Source organism: Stegostoma tigrinum, chromosome 38, assembly GCF_030684315.1.
Source record: "Stegostoma tigrinum isolate sSteTig4 chromosome 38, sSteTig4.hap1, whole genome shotgun sequence".
NCBI classification, from domain to species: Eukaryota; Metazoa; Chordata; class Chondrichthyes; order Orectolobiformes; family Stegostomatidae; genus Stegostoma; species Stegostoma tigrinum.
In genome coordinates, this window is record NC_081391.1 from 642,594 (window position 1) to 657,820 (window position 15,227).

Below are 15,227 nucleotides of genomic sequence, written 5' to 3' on the forward strand. Positions count from 1 at the left end.
GTCAGATCAAGCCTTGAGCTTTGCTGATTTGTGTACCTAATTTGTGGATTTGTTCTGCGTTCTGTTCGGGAGATTTTTGAATTATGTTTGTCATGGAAATGTGTGGGAAGTTGGCAAAAAAGAAAGTTATTTCTGCACTATCACCCTACCAATTGTGATTGTGTTGGGTTGAAGCTGGTATCTTTCCAGAGGTGGATGTTTGGCATAAATGCATGGAAAAAGACACTTAGGTCCAACTCGTCCATGCCAACCAAGTTTTCCAAACTAAACTATTCCCACTTGACTGCATTTGGACCATATTCCCTCAACTTTTCCTATTCATATACCTGTCCAAATGTCTTTTAAAAATATTGTAACTGTGCTTGCATCTGTCACTTCCTCTGGCAGTCCAATCCACATATGAACCATCCAAAGTGTGAAAATGTTGCCCTTTGGGTCCCTTTTAAATCTTTCTCCTCTCACTTTAAAAATATGCCCTCCAGTTTTGAACCCCCTTACACTAGGGAAAAGAGGTTTGCTATTCACCTTATCTGTCCCCATCTTGATTTTATAAACCTCTATTGGGTCACCCCTCAACTTCCTGTGCTCCAGCAAAAAAAGTCCCAACCTGTGTAGCCTATACTTATCCTCAAACCCTCAATTCTCAGTAATATCCTTTTAACAATTTTCTGAACCCGCTCCAAAGCCCGCAGTGCTTGAACCTTTCATATAGGAAAGCCCAACCTTTAACACTGACATCAAGATGCAGTGCAGTTACAAACATAGAGCAGGAATAGGCCATTCAGCCCTCTGAACATGCTTCACCAATGCTAGATCATGCCTGATCATTTGCCGTATCCCTGCACGATTCCCATGTCCCATGATATTAATAGTGACTAGAAATCTGTGAATCTATGTCTCTAATTTAACTAATGACAACTTCCACATTCCTCTGAGTTCAACAGTTTCAGAAATTCACCACAGTGGAGGTTCCTCCTCATCTCAGTCTTGAATGATTTGCCCCTTATTTTAAGATGGTTTCCCCACAGTCGGCAATAAAAGCCTTTCTGCATCAACATTTCTTGATGCCTTAAGAATTTTGTTAGTTTGAATAAAATTGCCTCTGATTGTTCTAAGCCCCAGGGAAGACAGACCCAGTCTCCTTGATCTCACCTTATAGAACAATCCTGCCAGCCCAGGATCAGTCTAGAGGACCTCTGTCGCATTCCTTCCAGGGCAAAAGTAAGAAAGAAAAGTCTGGCCAGGGTATCAATAGTCCAGCTGCAGCTTAACTAGCGTTCTGTACAATTGAAGCAGAACTTCCTTGTTCCTGTACTCAAATCACCTTATTATAAAGACAAACAATAATAGTGCCTTTGCATTGCTTGCTGCAGTTACTTGCTGGATTTCAGTGACTTATGAACAAAGACATCCAGATCCCTTTGGAGACCAGGTTGTAGGTATTATTCAGCTCACTATGTAAAATAAATGATGAAACATTTCTCTGCAGGAGTCGATGAAGCTTGCTGGGTCATTGACAGATGCCATGATTGAGAGCCAAAGGAGGAAGCATCTGGCATATCTGATCGCAGACCAGAACCAGGTCCCACAGTCAGCCATGCCAAATTACACAAAGGTTTGTATCACCGGTGAGGCAAAGCCAGGAACAATACTATTAACACTTACATTATCTTTATAGAGAAAGACAGAAAATATTGCTGTGACTTTGGTCATGGGAACATTCTACTATGACTGAGTGTGAAGGTCGAGCAGGGTGGCTGGTTTATACTAATTTCAAGCAGGCATGTTTGTTTAATGTCCTGAGCCGAATGTTCTGGTTTGAGATTTCTTCTCCTGGCTTAATCTTTCTGTATATAACAGGAAAAATAGTACTTGTCCCCAGGTTATCTTTGCTGGCCTCAGAGATGCAGCCAGCCTGACTTTTTTCACGTCCAAAGGTAATGTGAGGAGTGACTTTACTGAGATCTGTCTTTCTTCTCTGTATAGATTGTTCGACGACAGTCCCAACGCAGGAAATCTGGACTAGGGGCCCTCCTTTTTGGTAAGCTCATTGTCCCCTACTATGGAAACAGACCGAGGCATGTTGCGCTATTGTAGTGGAGCTGCAGTTGGAGTGGGGTACAGGTATCTGGCAGGGACTATGGCAGAGTCAGGCAATGGTGGCAAGATGCAGACAATGACATAAAAGCATAAAACAATAGAAATACTTAGCTGTGAAGTGAAGATAGTTTTGTTTTCAGACTAATGATGTTTTCTTAGTTCTGCTACTGCCTGACTTGTTACGAACTCCCAGCATTTGTTGCTCTGATTTCAGGTTTCCAGAATTCATAGAATATGATTCTACAGACAGGGATATTATGGAAAGACATAGATATCTCCAGTTTTCATTGTTTATTTCATGGTGTGCTCATGAATTCACCATTAATCATTATTGACCTTTCAAGTGTATTTTTATAAATTGTTTCCTTTTCTTTCCTCTTCCAGCCTCCCTATCTATTTCACATTCTCCTGCTGCCCTTCTCTGTCACTGTCTCTCCTTCATCCTTTTCCATCATTCTTCCTTTTCCTCCAAACCCACTTTTTACACTCTGTACAGTATGCATTGCCACCTCACACACTCTGAATCCTTGTGCTGCATTATTGAGCACCTTGCTGACTTCATGAGAAGCCATCTGATAAGCTGTTGAAATGTGCTGGTGCAACGTAATGCATGTTGGCCAGTCTTAAACTTTGCTAATCTCCTAATTGTAGTTGAAATGTTCCACTTCCCTTGCCCACTCTCAGCTGTCACTGTCTTTCTTTAATACTCTTTACCTGCTTTCTTTCTGACAGGTGACAATGAAGATGCAGAGGCAATGAAGGCAAAAAATATTAAACAGACAGAGTTGGTGGCAGATTTACGGGAAGCCATTCTGCAAGTAGCTCGACACTTCCAATGCCTGGACCCCAAAAATTGCAACATTGTGAGTAAATAACAAAGGGAGAGCCCATGACAACTCTAGCTTCCTTAAAAGCATCTGCCACAACCCTCTGTTTATGTCACAAGCTGCGTACAGGCAACAGCAGAAGTGGCTAAACACACTTTGTAGCATGTTGTAGGACAGTGTAGTACCCTCAGCAAATTTTGAACATTTGGCAATCACACCTCCTCACCACCAAATGCCCCTATTCAGTGGCTGAGGAGTGAGGATGAGGGAAGGAGCAGTGATGGGTGAGTTCTGACCTTTTGTCATCTTCACCAGATTTGAATCAAGAAGGTATGAGGTGGTGGTGGGTGGGTGGGGGGTGCGGGGTTGCCGTTGCAATATAGACCCAAAATGTTCCCTTTAGTGTGAAATGTAAGAGCAATAAGCCTAGAAAACCATGGATGTCTAGCAATATTCAGAATTTGGCAAAAAGGAAAAGAGAGACTTTTTTCTCTCTGGAATTGTAAGTACTACAGTGTGTAGAGCCGAGAGATCTAGCAGTGTAGTTACCTAGTTCCCTGAAAGTGATGTAACAGGTAGATAAGGTAGTGAAGAAGGCATTTGGCACGCTTGTCTTTATTGGTCAGAGCATTGAGTTTGGAGTCGGGGTGTCATGTTATGACTGTATAAGAAATTGGTACGGCCACATTGGAGTAGAGCATACAATTCCAGTCACAGTGCTATTGGAAGGATGTCATTAAGCTGGAAAGGTTACAATAATGATTTACAAGGATGTTATTGAGACTGGAGGGTTTGATCTGTTGGGAGAGGCTAGGCTAAGACATTTTTCAGTGAAGCTTCGGAGGCTGAGGAGAGACCTTACAGAGTTATATAAAATCATGAGGGGCATAGATAAAGTACAAAGCCCAGGGGAGGGGAATCCAAAACTAGACGGTATAGGTTTAAGGTGAGAGGGGAAAGATTTAAAAGGATTCCAGAGGGCAACATTTTCAAACAAATGATGGTTCATATATAGAATAATCTGCCAGAGAAAGTGGAAGAGGTGAGTACAATTACAACATTTAAAAGACATTTGGGAGGTATATTGATAGGAAAGGTTTAGAGGGTTATGGGCCAAATGCAGGCAAATGAGGCTAAGTTCAGATTAGAAAACCTGTTTGGTATGTATGAATTGGGTGAAAGGCTCTGCTTCTGTGCTGTACGGCTCAATGTAGAAATATTACTTTCAGTTCTAACCCTAGATCGCTGATATATTGTGCACAGCTGGGGACTAATACTGGTCCTTGTGGTTTCTCACATGTCACCGCTTGCAAACACAAGAATGACCCGTTTCTTCCTACTTTTTTTCCTGTTTGTTAACCAATCATTATTCCATGCAAGTACATTACCTCCTATCCCATGTACTTTAATCTTTCAAAATTTATAAAATACCTTCTGCAAGTGAAATATACTGTGACCATCAGCTTTCCTCTATTACTAATTTTGTTCATAATATCTTCCAAATAGTTCCACAAGTTTGTCAAACTCAATTCCCATTCACAAATCCATACTGACTACACCCAGTCAAATCATGATCAACCAAATATTTTTCTTTGTTCTTTATTCATTCACGGGATGAGGGCATCGATGACAAGACAGCATTTATTGCCCATCCCTAATTGCCCTGAGAGCAGTTTTGAGTCAACCACATTGCTGGGGTCTGGAGTCACATGTAGGCCAGACCAGGCAAGGATGGCAGTTTCCTTCCCTAAAGGGCATTATGCAAACCAGAAGGGTTTTTCCGACAATCAACAATGGTGTCATGGTCATCATGAGATTCTTAATTCCAGATGTTTTATTGAATTCCAATTCCACCATCTGCCGCGGCAGTATTCAAACCTGGGTCCCCAGAACGTTATCTGGGTCTCTGGATTAACAGTCTAGTGATAAAATCACTAGGCCATTGCGTCCCTTGTTATCTATTTATCCTATCCTCTATGATTGATTCTGATATTTTCACTCACACTGATGTAAGACTAACAAGTCAGTCGTTCACTGTTTTCTCTCTCGCTGTCTTCTCAAATAGTAAGGTGACTCTCCATCAACTAGACTCGAAACATTAGCCTACTGTCTCTCCATGGATGCTGTCTGACCCGCTATCATCTCCAGTATTTGCTGTATTCAGTATGTCTGCAGTAATTGCTTCTGCTCATCCAGATATTCTACATTAACCTAGTCCCACTCGCCAGCATTTGGCCCATATCCAACTAAACTCTTCCTATTCATGTACCCATCCATATTCCTTTTAAATGTTGTAATTGTACCAGCATCGACCACTTCCTCTGGCAACTCATTTCATACACGCACCACCCTCCGATTGAAAAAGTTGCCCCTTAGGTCTCTTTTAAATCTTTTCCCTCTCACCATAAACTCCCTCTAGTTTCATATTCCCCTATCCTATGGAAGAGACTTTGACTATTCACCCTATGCATGCCTGTCATGATTTTATAAATGATTATAAGGTCACTCTTCATCTACCAATGCTCCAGGAAAAGTAGCCCCAGCCTATTCAGCCTCTCCTTCTCTACCATTTCTATGTTTCCTATTGAAAATTCTCCTGACTTTGCCTGTAATGGACCTGCATGCATTTTAGCCAAATGTTTCTTTTTTATGTTGAAGCTTTTACGGTCGATTTTTATGTTTATTTTGCTAGATGGCAATGTTCTATTTTCCATTCCTTTTCAGTGCCTTAGCCCTCCTTTGTCCTATATGGTTGCCAAGCCTCAGAATTGCTGCTATTTCTGGCAACTTTTATAGACTTATCATTTTTTAATCTTATACAAAATGAATTTTTTATTCGCCAGTTCACTGACACAGTTTTCATGTTTTTGCACCTTGAAGGAATATATAGTTGCTGTAAGTCATATAATAGTTATGTAAAGACTGTCAATTACCTTGTTTGAAATTACTCTTTGACCCCAAAGCCCAATCAGAGTCAAACTGCCAACTAGTCAGCACCCTTTTTCTCTTTAAGTCAAAATTGTGTAGTCAAGGTTGAGGGAGAGGGTAAATGTGAGTCATCAAGAGGGAGGTAGATGGGGATTATTGAAGAGGAGAGTGGGTGTATGTCATTTAGGGCAGAGTGATGTGGGCATTGACATGGAGGATTGATGGGCGATTTTGAGGGGGCCGATAGATGGGAGAACATTGAGTGGATGCATAGATGGGATGGTTATTGAGGGGGCCGATAGGGCTTATTGAGGGAGAGGTTGGATGGGAGCATTGAGGCGGAAGTGAGTGGGAGGCATGGAGGGGGCTAGGTAGTTGGGTGTGTATTGACTGGGATGGTGGATGGGAATGTTGAGGGGAAGGGTGGATATGAATCATTAAGGGGAAGGTAAGTGGCGATTATTGACGGGAAGAGAGGGTGGTGGAACTGAGGGTAGATTACTTGTATTCACTTGGGACGTGGGAATTGTTGGTCTGACCAGCAAATATTGCCCATCCATAGATGCCCTTGAGAAGTTGGTGGTGAGCTGCTGTCTTGAAACACTGCAGTCCATGTGTATTTTAGAAATAAAATCAGTCTGACTCCAAACTAAAACACAAACAGATTCTAAACAAGGTCTCACCCTAACATGCATTGTCTGACCTAAAATGTCACCTTTTCTTTACACTGATAAAACCTTTAGTTCTCTCAGGACCGTGACTTGAAAGGAATTCAGGGATTTACGTTTTCATATTAATCAGTTAAAACCTTCCAACTGATTAAAGATTTAACAGCATTTTGTTTACTACATCCTCATTAATGGTGTGAACCTTTGATCTTTCACTTATAAATTCTGTGTCTGATACTACCTCTCTCTCTAACACCTGAAGAAGGACTGAGACTCTGAAAGCTTGGGTTTTCAAATAAACCTGTTGGACTATAACCTGGTGTCGTATGATTCTGATGATCTCTATGATGGTGTACTTCAGTTTGAGGCTTCAGGTGAAAGAAATTTTCATCTTGACCCGTACCAGGCTTAGGTCATGTCCTAAATTCCTTCAGTCTGTTGAGATCATCTTGTCATCTTGCCTGACCCACAATGTTTGAGATGTAATGACTGAAATATGTCCTTTAATAGGAGCTGACCCCAGACTACTCCATGGAAAGCCACCAGAAAGACCATGAAAATTATGTTGCTGTGTCCCGGAACCGAAGGCGTCGAGCCAAGGCCCTGTTAGATTTTGAACGTCACGACGATGATGAACTGGGGTTCCGAAAAAATGACATCATCACGGTAGGCGTGAGTTACTGCTGGTCTGATAGGTAATTTTTCCTCAGACAAGACAGCATTCCTCTTGAGGGATGAACACTGACACCACATATTGAGCAAAGCTTGCTGTGAAGCTGGGCACTAATCTTGTGGATCGTATGATTTTCCTATGTAGCTAGGGTGGCATGAAAAAGGTAATTTGTGGGTTGTATGCAGCATGAATGGGCATGAGTTTATCAAAGGCCTTTTGGGCTGAACTTCCCTGGGTTACTGCCAGTTACAGTAGATGTTGTACTCCAAGATAATACAGAGTACTGAATCCCTCACAATGGGCTATACAGAGACAACAACAACTTGCATAATATAAAACCTTTAATGAAGTAATTCTTCAGAATGACTTAGACTTGAGAGCTATTGAACAAAATACAACACATTTGTAAAGTGGTTGCAGTTTCAATACTCAAGTATTCAAGGGATAATGACCATAGCTCTAATTTCCAAAGTCATTATAGAAAAGAATAAGGATAGTGTGCAAGTTAAGTGTATATATTGGTGGTAGGCCAATTTCCATAACATCAAACAAGATGTTCAAACATAGACTGGGAACAGCTACTTGCAAGTAAGTCTGCATTTGGAAAGTAGGAATCTTTTAAAGGTGGTATAATGAGGAAAATGTCCGGTTAAATGGTCACTTGGTTCTGATGGAGGTTGATACTGGCACAGCCATTTCAGTGATTATGGGAACCAGTTCTTAACAAAATTCACTCTGGAATCTAACCCTTAGGTTTGCACAAGACCTCATCTTGACTGAGAACCTATGGCGGGGAACTTTTACCGATTCAGGTTACAGCTTTGGTTCTGGTATGTTATGAGAAGCAGCTTGTTCTGTTACCAGTGATTGTAGTAAAACGCTTGGGTCCAAATTTGATGGGACAAAGATGGTTGAGAAAGATTCACCTAGATTGGCGCAACATTTTTCGATGAGAAAATGGCTGCCTGAGCGAAGTCCTAATTAAGTACCCGGAGGTTTTTGCAGGAAGGTCTAGGGACTATCAAAGGAGCAAAGGCTACCTTATATGTTGACTGGGAATTCTGTTATTTTGCAAAGCCCACCCAGTGCCATTTGCCTTACGGGAAAAAATAAACGCAGAAATTAGAAGACTGGAAAGTGAAGGAGTCATAAAAGCAGTCCAGTTTGAAGAATGGCCAGAACCAATCATACCAATTGTGAAGCCTGACGGGTTGGTTTGCCTTTGTGGTGATTTTAAAGAATCGGTAAACTATTTTTTGTAGCTGGACAAATACCCAATCCTTTACAAAGCTGAACATGAACTATACCTATTTGCAATTCCGGTTAGATGAGGATGCCCAAAGGTATGCTACAATTAACACTCATAAAGGTTTGTACCAATATGTGAGACTGCCATTTGTCGTATCATCAGCCTGTGCAATTTTTCAGTGGACGATGGAGAACATTTTACAAGGTCTACCCACTTTGCATTCAACTAGATGACATACTAATAATGGAAGACCCTAAGGAGCACTTAGAGAAATTGACCATAGTCCTCAGAATTTCTCCCAGGCAGGTGTACACCTTGGGGGAAAAATGTGTGTTCCAAGCACCCCAAGAAATCTCTTGGGCTACGGAGTCATCAAGACCAGGTTACACCCATTGGAAAGTAAAGTGATGGCAATCAAAGGTGCCCTGGCTCCCACATCTGTACTGGAGCTTAGGTCTATCTTTGGACTGGTGAATTATTGTGGAAAGTTCATGCATATCCTGGCCTCCATCCTGGCACCTTTGCATCAACTCTTAAAAAAGGCTGAGCTTTAGAAATACTCATGTAACCAAACCATAGCCTTCCAGGAAGTGAAGAAACAGCTATGATCCTTTAAGTGTTGGCACATTGTGACCCTAAACAAGATCTGGTATTGGCGTGCGATGCCTCCCCATATGACATAGGAGTAGTATTTGCTCATAGGTGGCCCACGAGAAGGAACGCTCAATAGTGTATGCATCCAGGAATTTGGCTATTGCCAAGAATAAAAACATCCAGATAGAAAAAAAAAGGGTTTGGCAGTCATATTTAGAGCCAGGAACTTCCACCAGTACCTTTATGGATGTAAATTTATAATAATTACAGACGACAAACTCATACTATGTCTGTTAGGGAAGACAAGGCAGCGCCACCCATAACTTCAGGTGGAATGCAACGGTGGACTCTAATTCTAAGCGTGTATTAATACAAGTTGAAACACCATAAGACCATAAGACATAGGAGTGGAATCTTGCAGGCCAAGTAAAAACTGCGGATGCATTGAGCTGCCTCCCACTGGCAGATATACGATTGGAAGAGCCTGTAATGGTTTTCAATTTTCTGGATGCATTTCCAGTCACAGTTGATAATATCAGACTTTGGATGCAGAAGGATCCAGTCCTCACAAAAGTGAAACGTCTCGTGGTGATGGGGGCATCCAAAGGGCATCACAGCCAGAATTGGGGAAGCAATGGTCGAGTGGCATTATCACTGGACTGTTAATACAGAGATCCAGATAATGCTCTGGGGACCCAGGTTCAAATCCCACAGTGGCAGTTGGTGGAATTTGAATTCAATAAAATATCTGGAATTAAGAATCTAATTATGACCACGAATCCGCTTTGATTATCGGAAAAAAACCCATCTGGTTCACTAACGTCCTTTAGGGAAGGAAATTGCCATCCTTATCTGGTCTGGCCCATGTGTGACTCCACGCTCCAGACAGCAATGTGGTTGACTCTTAACTGCTCTCTGGGCAATTAAGGATGGGCCATAAATGCTGCCTAGCTAGCAACACCCTCATCCTGTGAATCAATAAAGAAAACAATTCAAACATCTTTGGATCTGAAGAGAGCAGATCACAGTAGAGAATGGTGTACAATATAGGGAGCAAGAGTTATTGTCCCATGCAGCGATCACCTCCAAGTAGTGGCTGAACTCCAACAGGGGCATCTAGGAGTTTCCAAAATGAAGATGTTCATAGATTGTTGCAGCGTAAAAAAGACCCTTTGGCTCATCGAGCCTGCACTGACATAACTACCACTAAAGATGTGCTAATCCCAATTTCTTGCACTTAGCCCATTTCTCTGAATGTTATGAAACTTTAAGTGCTGATCCAAATATTTTTTTGAAGGTTATAAGGTTTCAGGCCTCTACTACTTTCCTAGACAACGCATTCCAGAGTCACACCACCGACTGAGTGAAAAAGTATTGTTTCTGAAATCCCCTCTGAATCCCCTGACCCTTACATTAAAACAATACCCTCTTGTGATTGATTCCTCAACCAAGGGGACCAACACTCTCTATTCACCTTGTCTATACCCCTCATACGCTTATACATCTCACTCATGTTCCCCCTCTCCCTTCTCTGCTCTAGAGAAAGTAATCCAAGCCTATCTAGTCTCTCCTTATAGGTTTGTTTTTCCATCCCAGGTAATATCTTGGTGAACCTTCGCTATACACCCTCTATATCATTCTTGTAGTGAAGTGACCAGAACGGGGCACAGTACTCCAGCTGTGACCTAACCAATGATCTGTACAACGCAAAACATTACTTCTTGCTCTTATACTGTATGCCACGACTGATGAAAGCAAGTGTCCCATTGGCATTTTAACTATTCTATTCTATCTTAAATTCCTTAGTTATAATCACCTGCTTATTACAGTCACACGCCTCAGAACTCTCTATATATTTACTCCTCAGTTTCCTATTGACTCTTTACGGGTCTATAATACACTTACAGTAAATTGGCTTCCCTCTTAACATTCGAGATAGAATAGATATAGGTATAGAATTCCTACAGTGTGGAAACAGGCCCTTTGGCCCAACAAGTCCACACCGACCTATATGGATCAGGACCCGTGTAATTTCCTCAGTTGACTCCCACGGCAGCCTGGGATACAATTCATCTGGACATGGGGGTTAGTCCAATACCACCTTGCTACTTGTGTCAACCTGGCCAAGCACTTCATTATTATCATATAGTTATCTTTCTGTTACCAATACTAATACTGCTATTAAAAAATCTTAATAATCCTGAGAAAGCCTACTGATACTGAACCCACAATTACTTTTAACTTGAAAACTTAAGGTGAAAAGGAGCTACTCACAAGGTAGTCACTTGTTATCTCCTGTTACTACTTAAAGTCATTACATTTTCAATTTGCCAGTACATTTTCAATTTGCGCAGGCTTGGAGGGCTGAAGGCCCTGTTCCTGTGCTGTAATTTTCTTTGTTCTTTTCTTGCTGTACCTAATTCTCTCTCTCAATATATGCCCAAGCTATCTCACTCTGTCTTGCTGCATTCAGTGATGAGCTGCTGTCTTTCTGTTGGTGACAGCTGATTTTCACGTAACTTGCAAAGTGTCATCTACATTTAGGTCTAAATTAACAACAGAACAGCAAGTATTGAGTTCTGTGGAACCTCACTGGAAAATGTCCGTAATCTTTGGTTACGTAGGAAGTGTGGTCGTGGTGAAGCCATTTAAGATGACAAAGTCATAGTCATGACTGTGAATATGGGTGGATGATTGGAATGGAGAGAGAGATTAACCCAGTATAGGAAAGTATGATGTTGTGAGATGCAGTTGGAAACAACTGTGATTCAGAACTTGTTCAATACAGAGACAGAGGAAGGAAAGCCATGGAGATATCTCAGTGAAAAAAACATAACAAAATTTCAATATGAGGCTAAGTGAGGATTTTAAAGGAAAGTCGAAAGGGATGGAACAGGCTGATTTGCTTAAACAGAAAGGGAACAGTTAAAGGTGTGATCTTATACTAATTGTCACACTGCCACCGTTTGATAGTGTGTTATTTAAATGCAGTATTTTCCTCTGAGTAGTTTCTATTTTAAATTTGCAGTCATATTGTATTGTTGCATTTCAAGTGTCCTGTTCCTGCCTGACTGAGATCACCACTTGTTTCTTTCAGATTATATCTCAGAAGGATGAGCATTGTTGGGTTGGTGAGCTGAATGGGCTGCGAGGTGGGTAACATTATATTATTCTTAAGTCTGATCAAAGACTCCCTGTATGACCCGGCCACTAAATGAGAATATCTGCGAACACCAGCCATGGTATAACGTACTCCAACTGTGCACACTTACTTCCAGTTGTTTTTAAATGCTTGTATGTGTGTGCAACATATAGCCAGTTTTTAACAATTCAAAATAATTCTGCTTTATTTAAGGTTTTATTTCTCTTTAACATTCGTTAGGTTTTTCTCATTTTTTGTATCAATTTATTTCAGACATTTCACTGCTACTGTGCGCACTCCTTGGTCAGCAAATTGCTGTTGGCTGATCCTTTGCTGAACTACCAGCAGAGTGCAGCATTTTGAACTGCGTTTTCCCCAGGCAGCATCAGTAACTGCTCATTCCTGACAGTTCTAACAATAGTTAAAAGACATTTGGATCAATATATGAATAAGAAAGGTTTAGAAGGATATGAGCTAAGTGCAGGGAAATGCGGTTAGCGTGGGACGGACATTTTTTTTGGCATGGCCCAGTTCTGGGCCGAAGGGCCTGTCTCCATGCTGTCGGACTCTATGACTCTAATTCATAAGGAAAGAGTCACAATTACAGTTGACTTTTATGTGTGGCCTGGTAATCCATGAACAAGCCAAGAGATGGCCACGTTCAACAAATTAAGTATGTTAGACTTCATGCCAGTTTGAGAGTCTCGGAGCGACTGCTCCTAATAGTTGTTTCAATTTTACCTTTTGCCATCATTAGAAATTATGCTACTTTAACCTTGAGCTGTTTTTGATACACCTGACCTATCACTAGTCAAAATTACTGTCTCTCTTTCACAATGTCTTTGTATTTCTCTCACTTTGTCTGGTTCTGTCTCTCTCACTCTCTTTCTGTCTCTATTTCTCTCATACTCAGTCTGTCTCACTCTCTGTTCCTATCTCTTTCACACTGTCTGCCTGCCTATCTTTCTCTCTATCTGTCTCTCTCTGTCTCACTCTGACTCCATCAGTTTTTCCCTATCTCTCTCTCAATACTCACTGTTTCACACTCTCTTTGTGTCTGTCAGTCTTGCTGTTTGTCTCTCACAGTTTTGTAACACTTAGTCTGTTTACCTTCTGTCTGTCTCCCTCACACTCACTGTTCCCTTCTCACTCTCTTTCTCCTTCTCTCTCTATTACATTGTGTCTCTCAATCTCACTCCCTGTCTTTCTCAATGTGTTTCACAAACTCTTTGTCTCTCACTCTCTTTGTGCCTCTCAGTTTTTTCATTTGTCTCTCATTCTCTTGTGTCTCTCCATGTCCGTCTGTCACTCTACCCCCTCTCCCTCTCCCCCTCTCTGTCTCACTCTCTCACACACACTCCCTCTGTACAGGCAAATAAAATCTGAAGTGTGTGAAGCTCACTGTCTTTCCACCATCCCCCAATCAAGGGCAGCACAGTGGTTTATTGGTTAGCATTGCTGCCTCACCGTGCCAGTGACCTGGGATCAATTCCACACTCCAGCAACTATCTCTGTGGAGTTTACACATTCTCCCACAATCCAAAGATGTGCAGGTTGGGTGGATTAGCCATGGAAATTGCAAGGTTTCAGATATAGGGTAGGGGAGCAGGTCTGGGTGGGATGCACTTCAGAGAGCCTGTGTGGACTCGAACCATATGACCTGCTTCCATACTGTAGGATTCTATGATCTGTTCTCTGTAGTCACAATCTAACTGCCATGTTCGACATAAATAATAGAAGTTCAATTGAGTTGTTTTATCAACTCAGTCATCCTGAATATTATTCATTCAGAATGCAGTTAATGTGGAAAGCCAAACAGTGATACATCATCCATTTCCGGAGGCCAACTTGTAAAAAAGTAGGAAAAGGGGAATACCCTCATTGAGAGGGGAGTACTGTGTGGCTGTCTTAGGTGTCATTCCAACTTTGTTTCTTGCTGCTTGCTATCCAAAAACACGTCTCCATGCTCCTGTCCCCTCCCTGAGCTCTCAAGTTCTCCTGCATTGTCAGTCATCTTCTCTTCCAACTCCTCCTTGCAGTCCCAGCCGTGCCCACTATTGAGCTTGGTAATGTCAATAGCAGGACTTTCTACCAACGAGTGACAGATAGAAGCCCCACACTTACAATGTTTAGTCAGTCTGCAGTGAATTATGACTGTGAAGGAGGCTCCTTTCTGCTACATCAGCTGCTGACTGATTGTACTTCTAGAGGTCAAGCAGACCACACCCATAAAATCCAGGCTTTGTCGGTCTGTCTCTATTACTCTCACTCTGTCTCCCATCAGTCACCCACTTGCTCTCCTCTCTCTCATTTCTCTCTCATTCTCAATCGTGAGGGAAAGAGCTCATTTCTTGCTTCAGTGCTGAGCTTGGTATCCACTCATCAGCATCACTGCTCGGGTAAGGATTGCTGTGAGTGTATTTTATGATTTGCTTGCCAGTTAAGCAAGCATATTTGCCATTAACTGCAAACTGCTTGTGAATGAGCAGTACTGAAGATTCACATGTAAGGAGAGTTTACAGCATGTCCAAGGAAGATTTGCATATTTGATTTGTGTTCAAATTTGGAGATAACACAGTGTGGACCTAGAGGACCACAGCAGGCCAGGCAGCATTAGGGGAGCAGGAAAGTTGACGTTTCTTCAGCAGGGTCCCAATCCAAAACATCAGCTTGCCTGCTCCTCTCAGTTAAAATTTGTCATGCGTCTTTATGTTCTATTTTGTGCCTGAATATTCATCAGGTTCTTAGTACTGAAGCTTACGGTGTGATGTGAACAAAACATTTCTGGAGAAACTCAGCAAGCTTGGCAGGAGAGAAAGCAACAAGAGTTGACATTTCCAGTTAATGACCTGTCACCATAAGTGGTCACAGATTGCTCCTGACCAGTCTTAATAGTCTCTCTCAGATCAAACAGGATGTGAATTTAAATAATGAAAGTTAAAAGATTGTGCTTACCCCTAGATTGCAGTGGAAATAAGAAGACTGTTGTGTTTGCCTTAAATTAGCTAATGCAAAAAAAATCAATTATACTGTGATTGCTGCAACT

The 15,227-nt window shown here is 41.7% G+C and overlaps 1 protein-coding gene across 2 annotated transcripts in view; it reads left to right on the forward strand.

The window, feature by feature from the left end:
• The window catches only part of sgsm3 (small G protein signaling modulator 3), a 195,703-nt gene that overhangs the window by 124,284 nt on the left and 56,192 nt on the right, over nucleotides 1–15,227 (forward strand). For both annotated transcript variants that reach the window (XM_048521343.2, XM_048521344.2), the window contains exons 11-15: nucleotides 1,490–1,615; nucleotides 1,987–2,041; nucleotides 2,833–2,963; nucleotides 7,034–7,189; nucleotides 12,137–12,191. In XM_048521343.2, coding sequence (XP_048377300.1) covers nucleotides 1,490–1,615; nucleotides 1,987–2,041; nucleotides 2,833–2,963; nucleotides 7,034–7,189; nucleotides 12,137–12,191 — 523 coding nt within the window. The remainder of the gene's footprint in view (nucleotides 1–1,489; nucleotides 1,616–1,986; nucleotides 2,042–2,832; nucleotides 2,964–7,033; nucleotides 7,190–12,136; nucleotides 12,192–15,227) is intronic.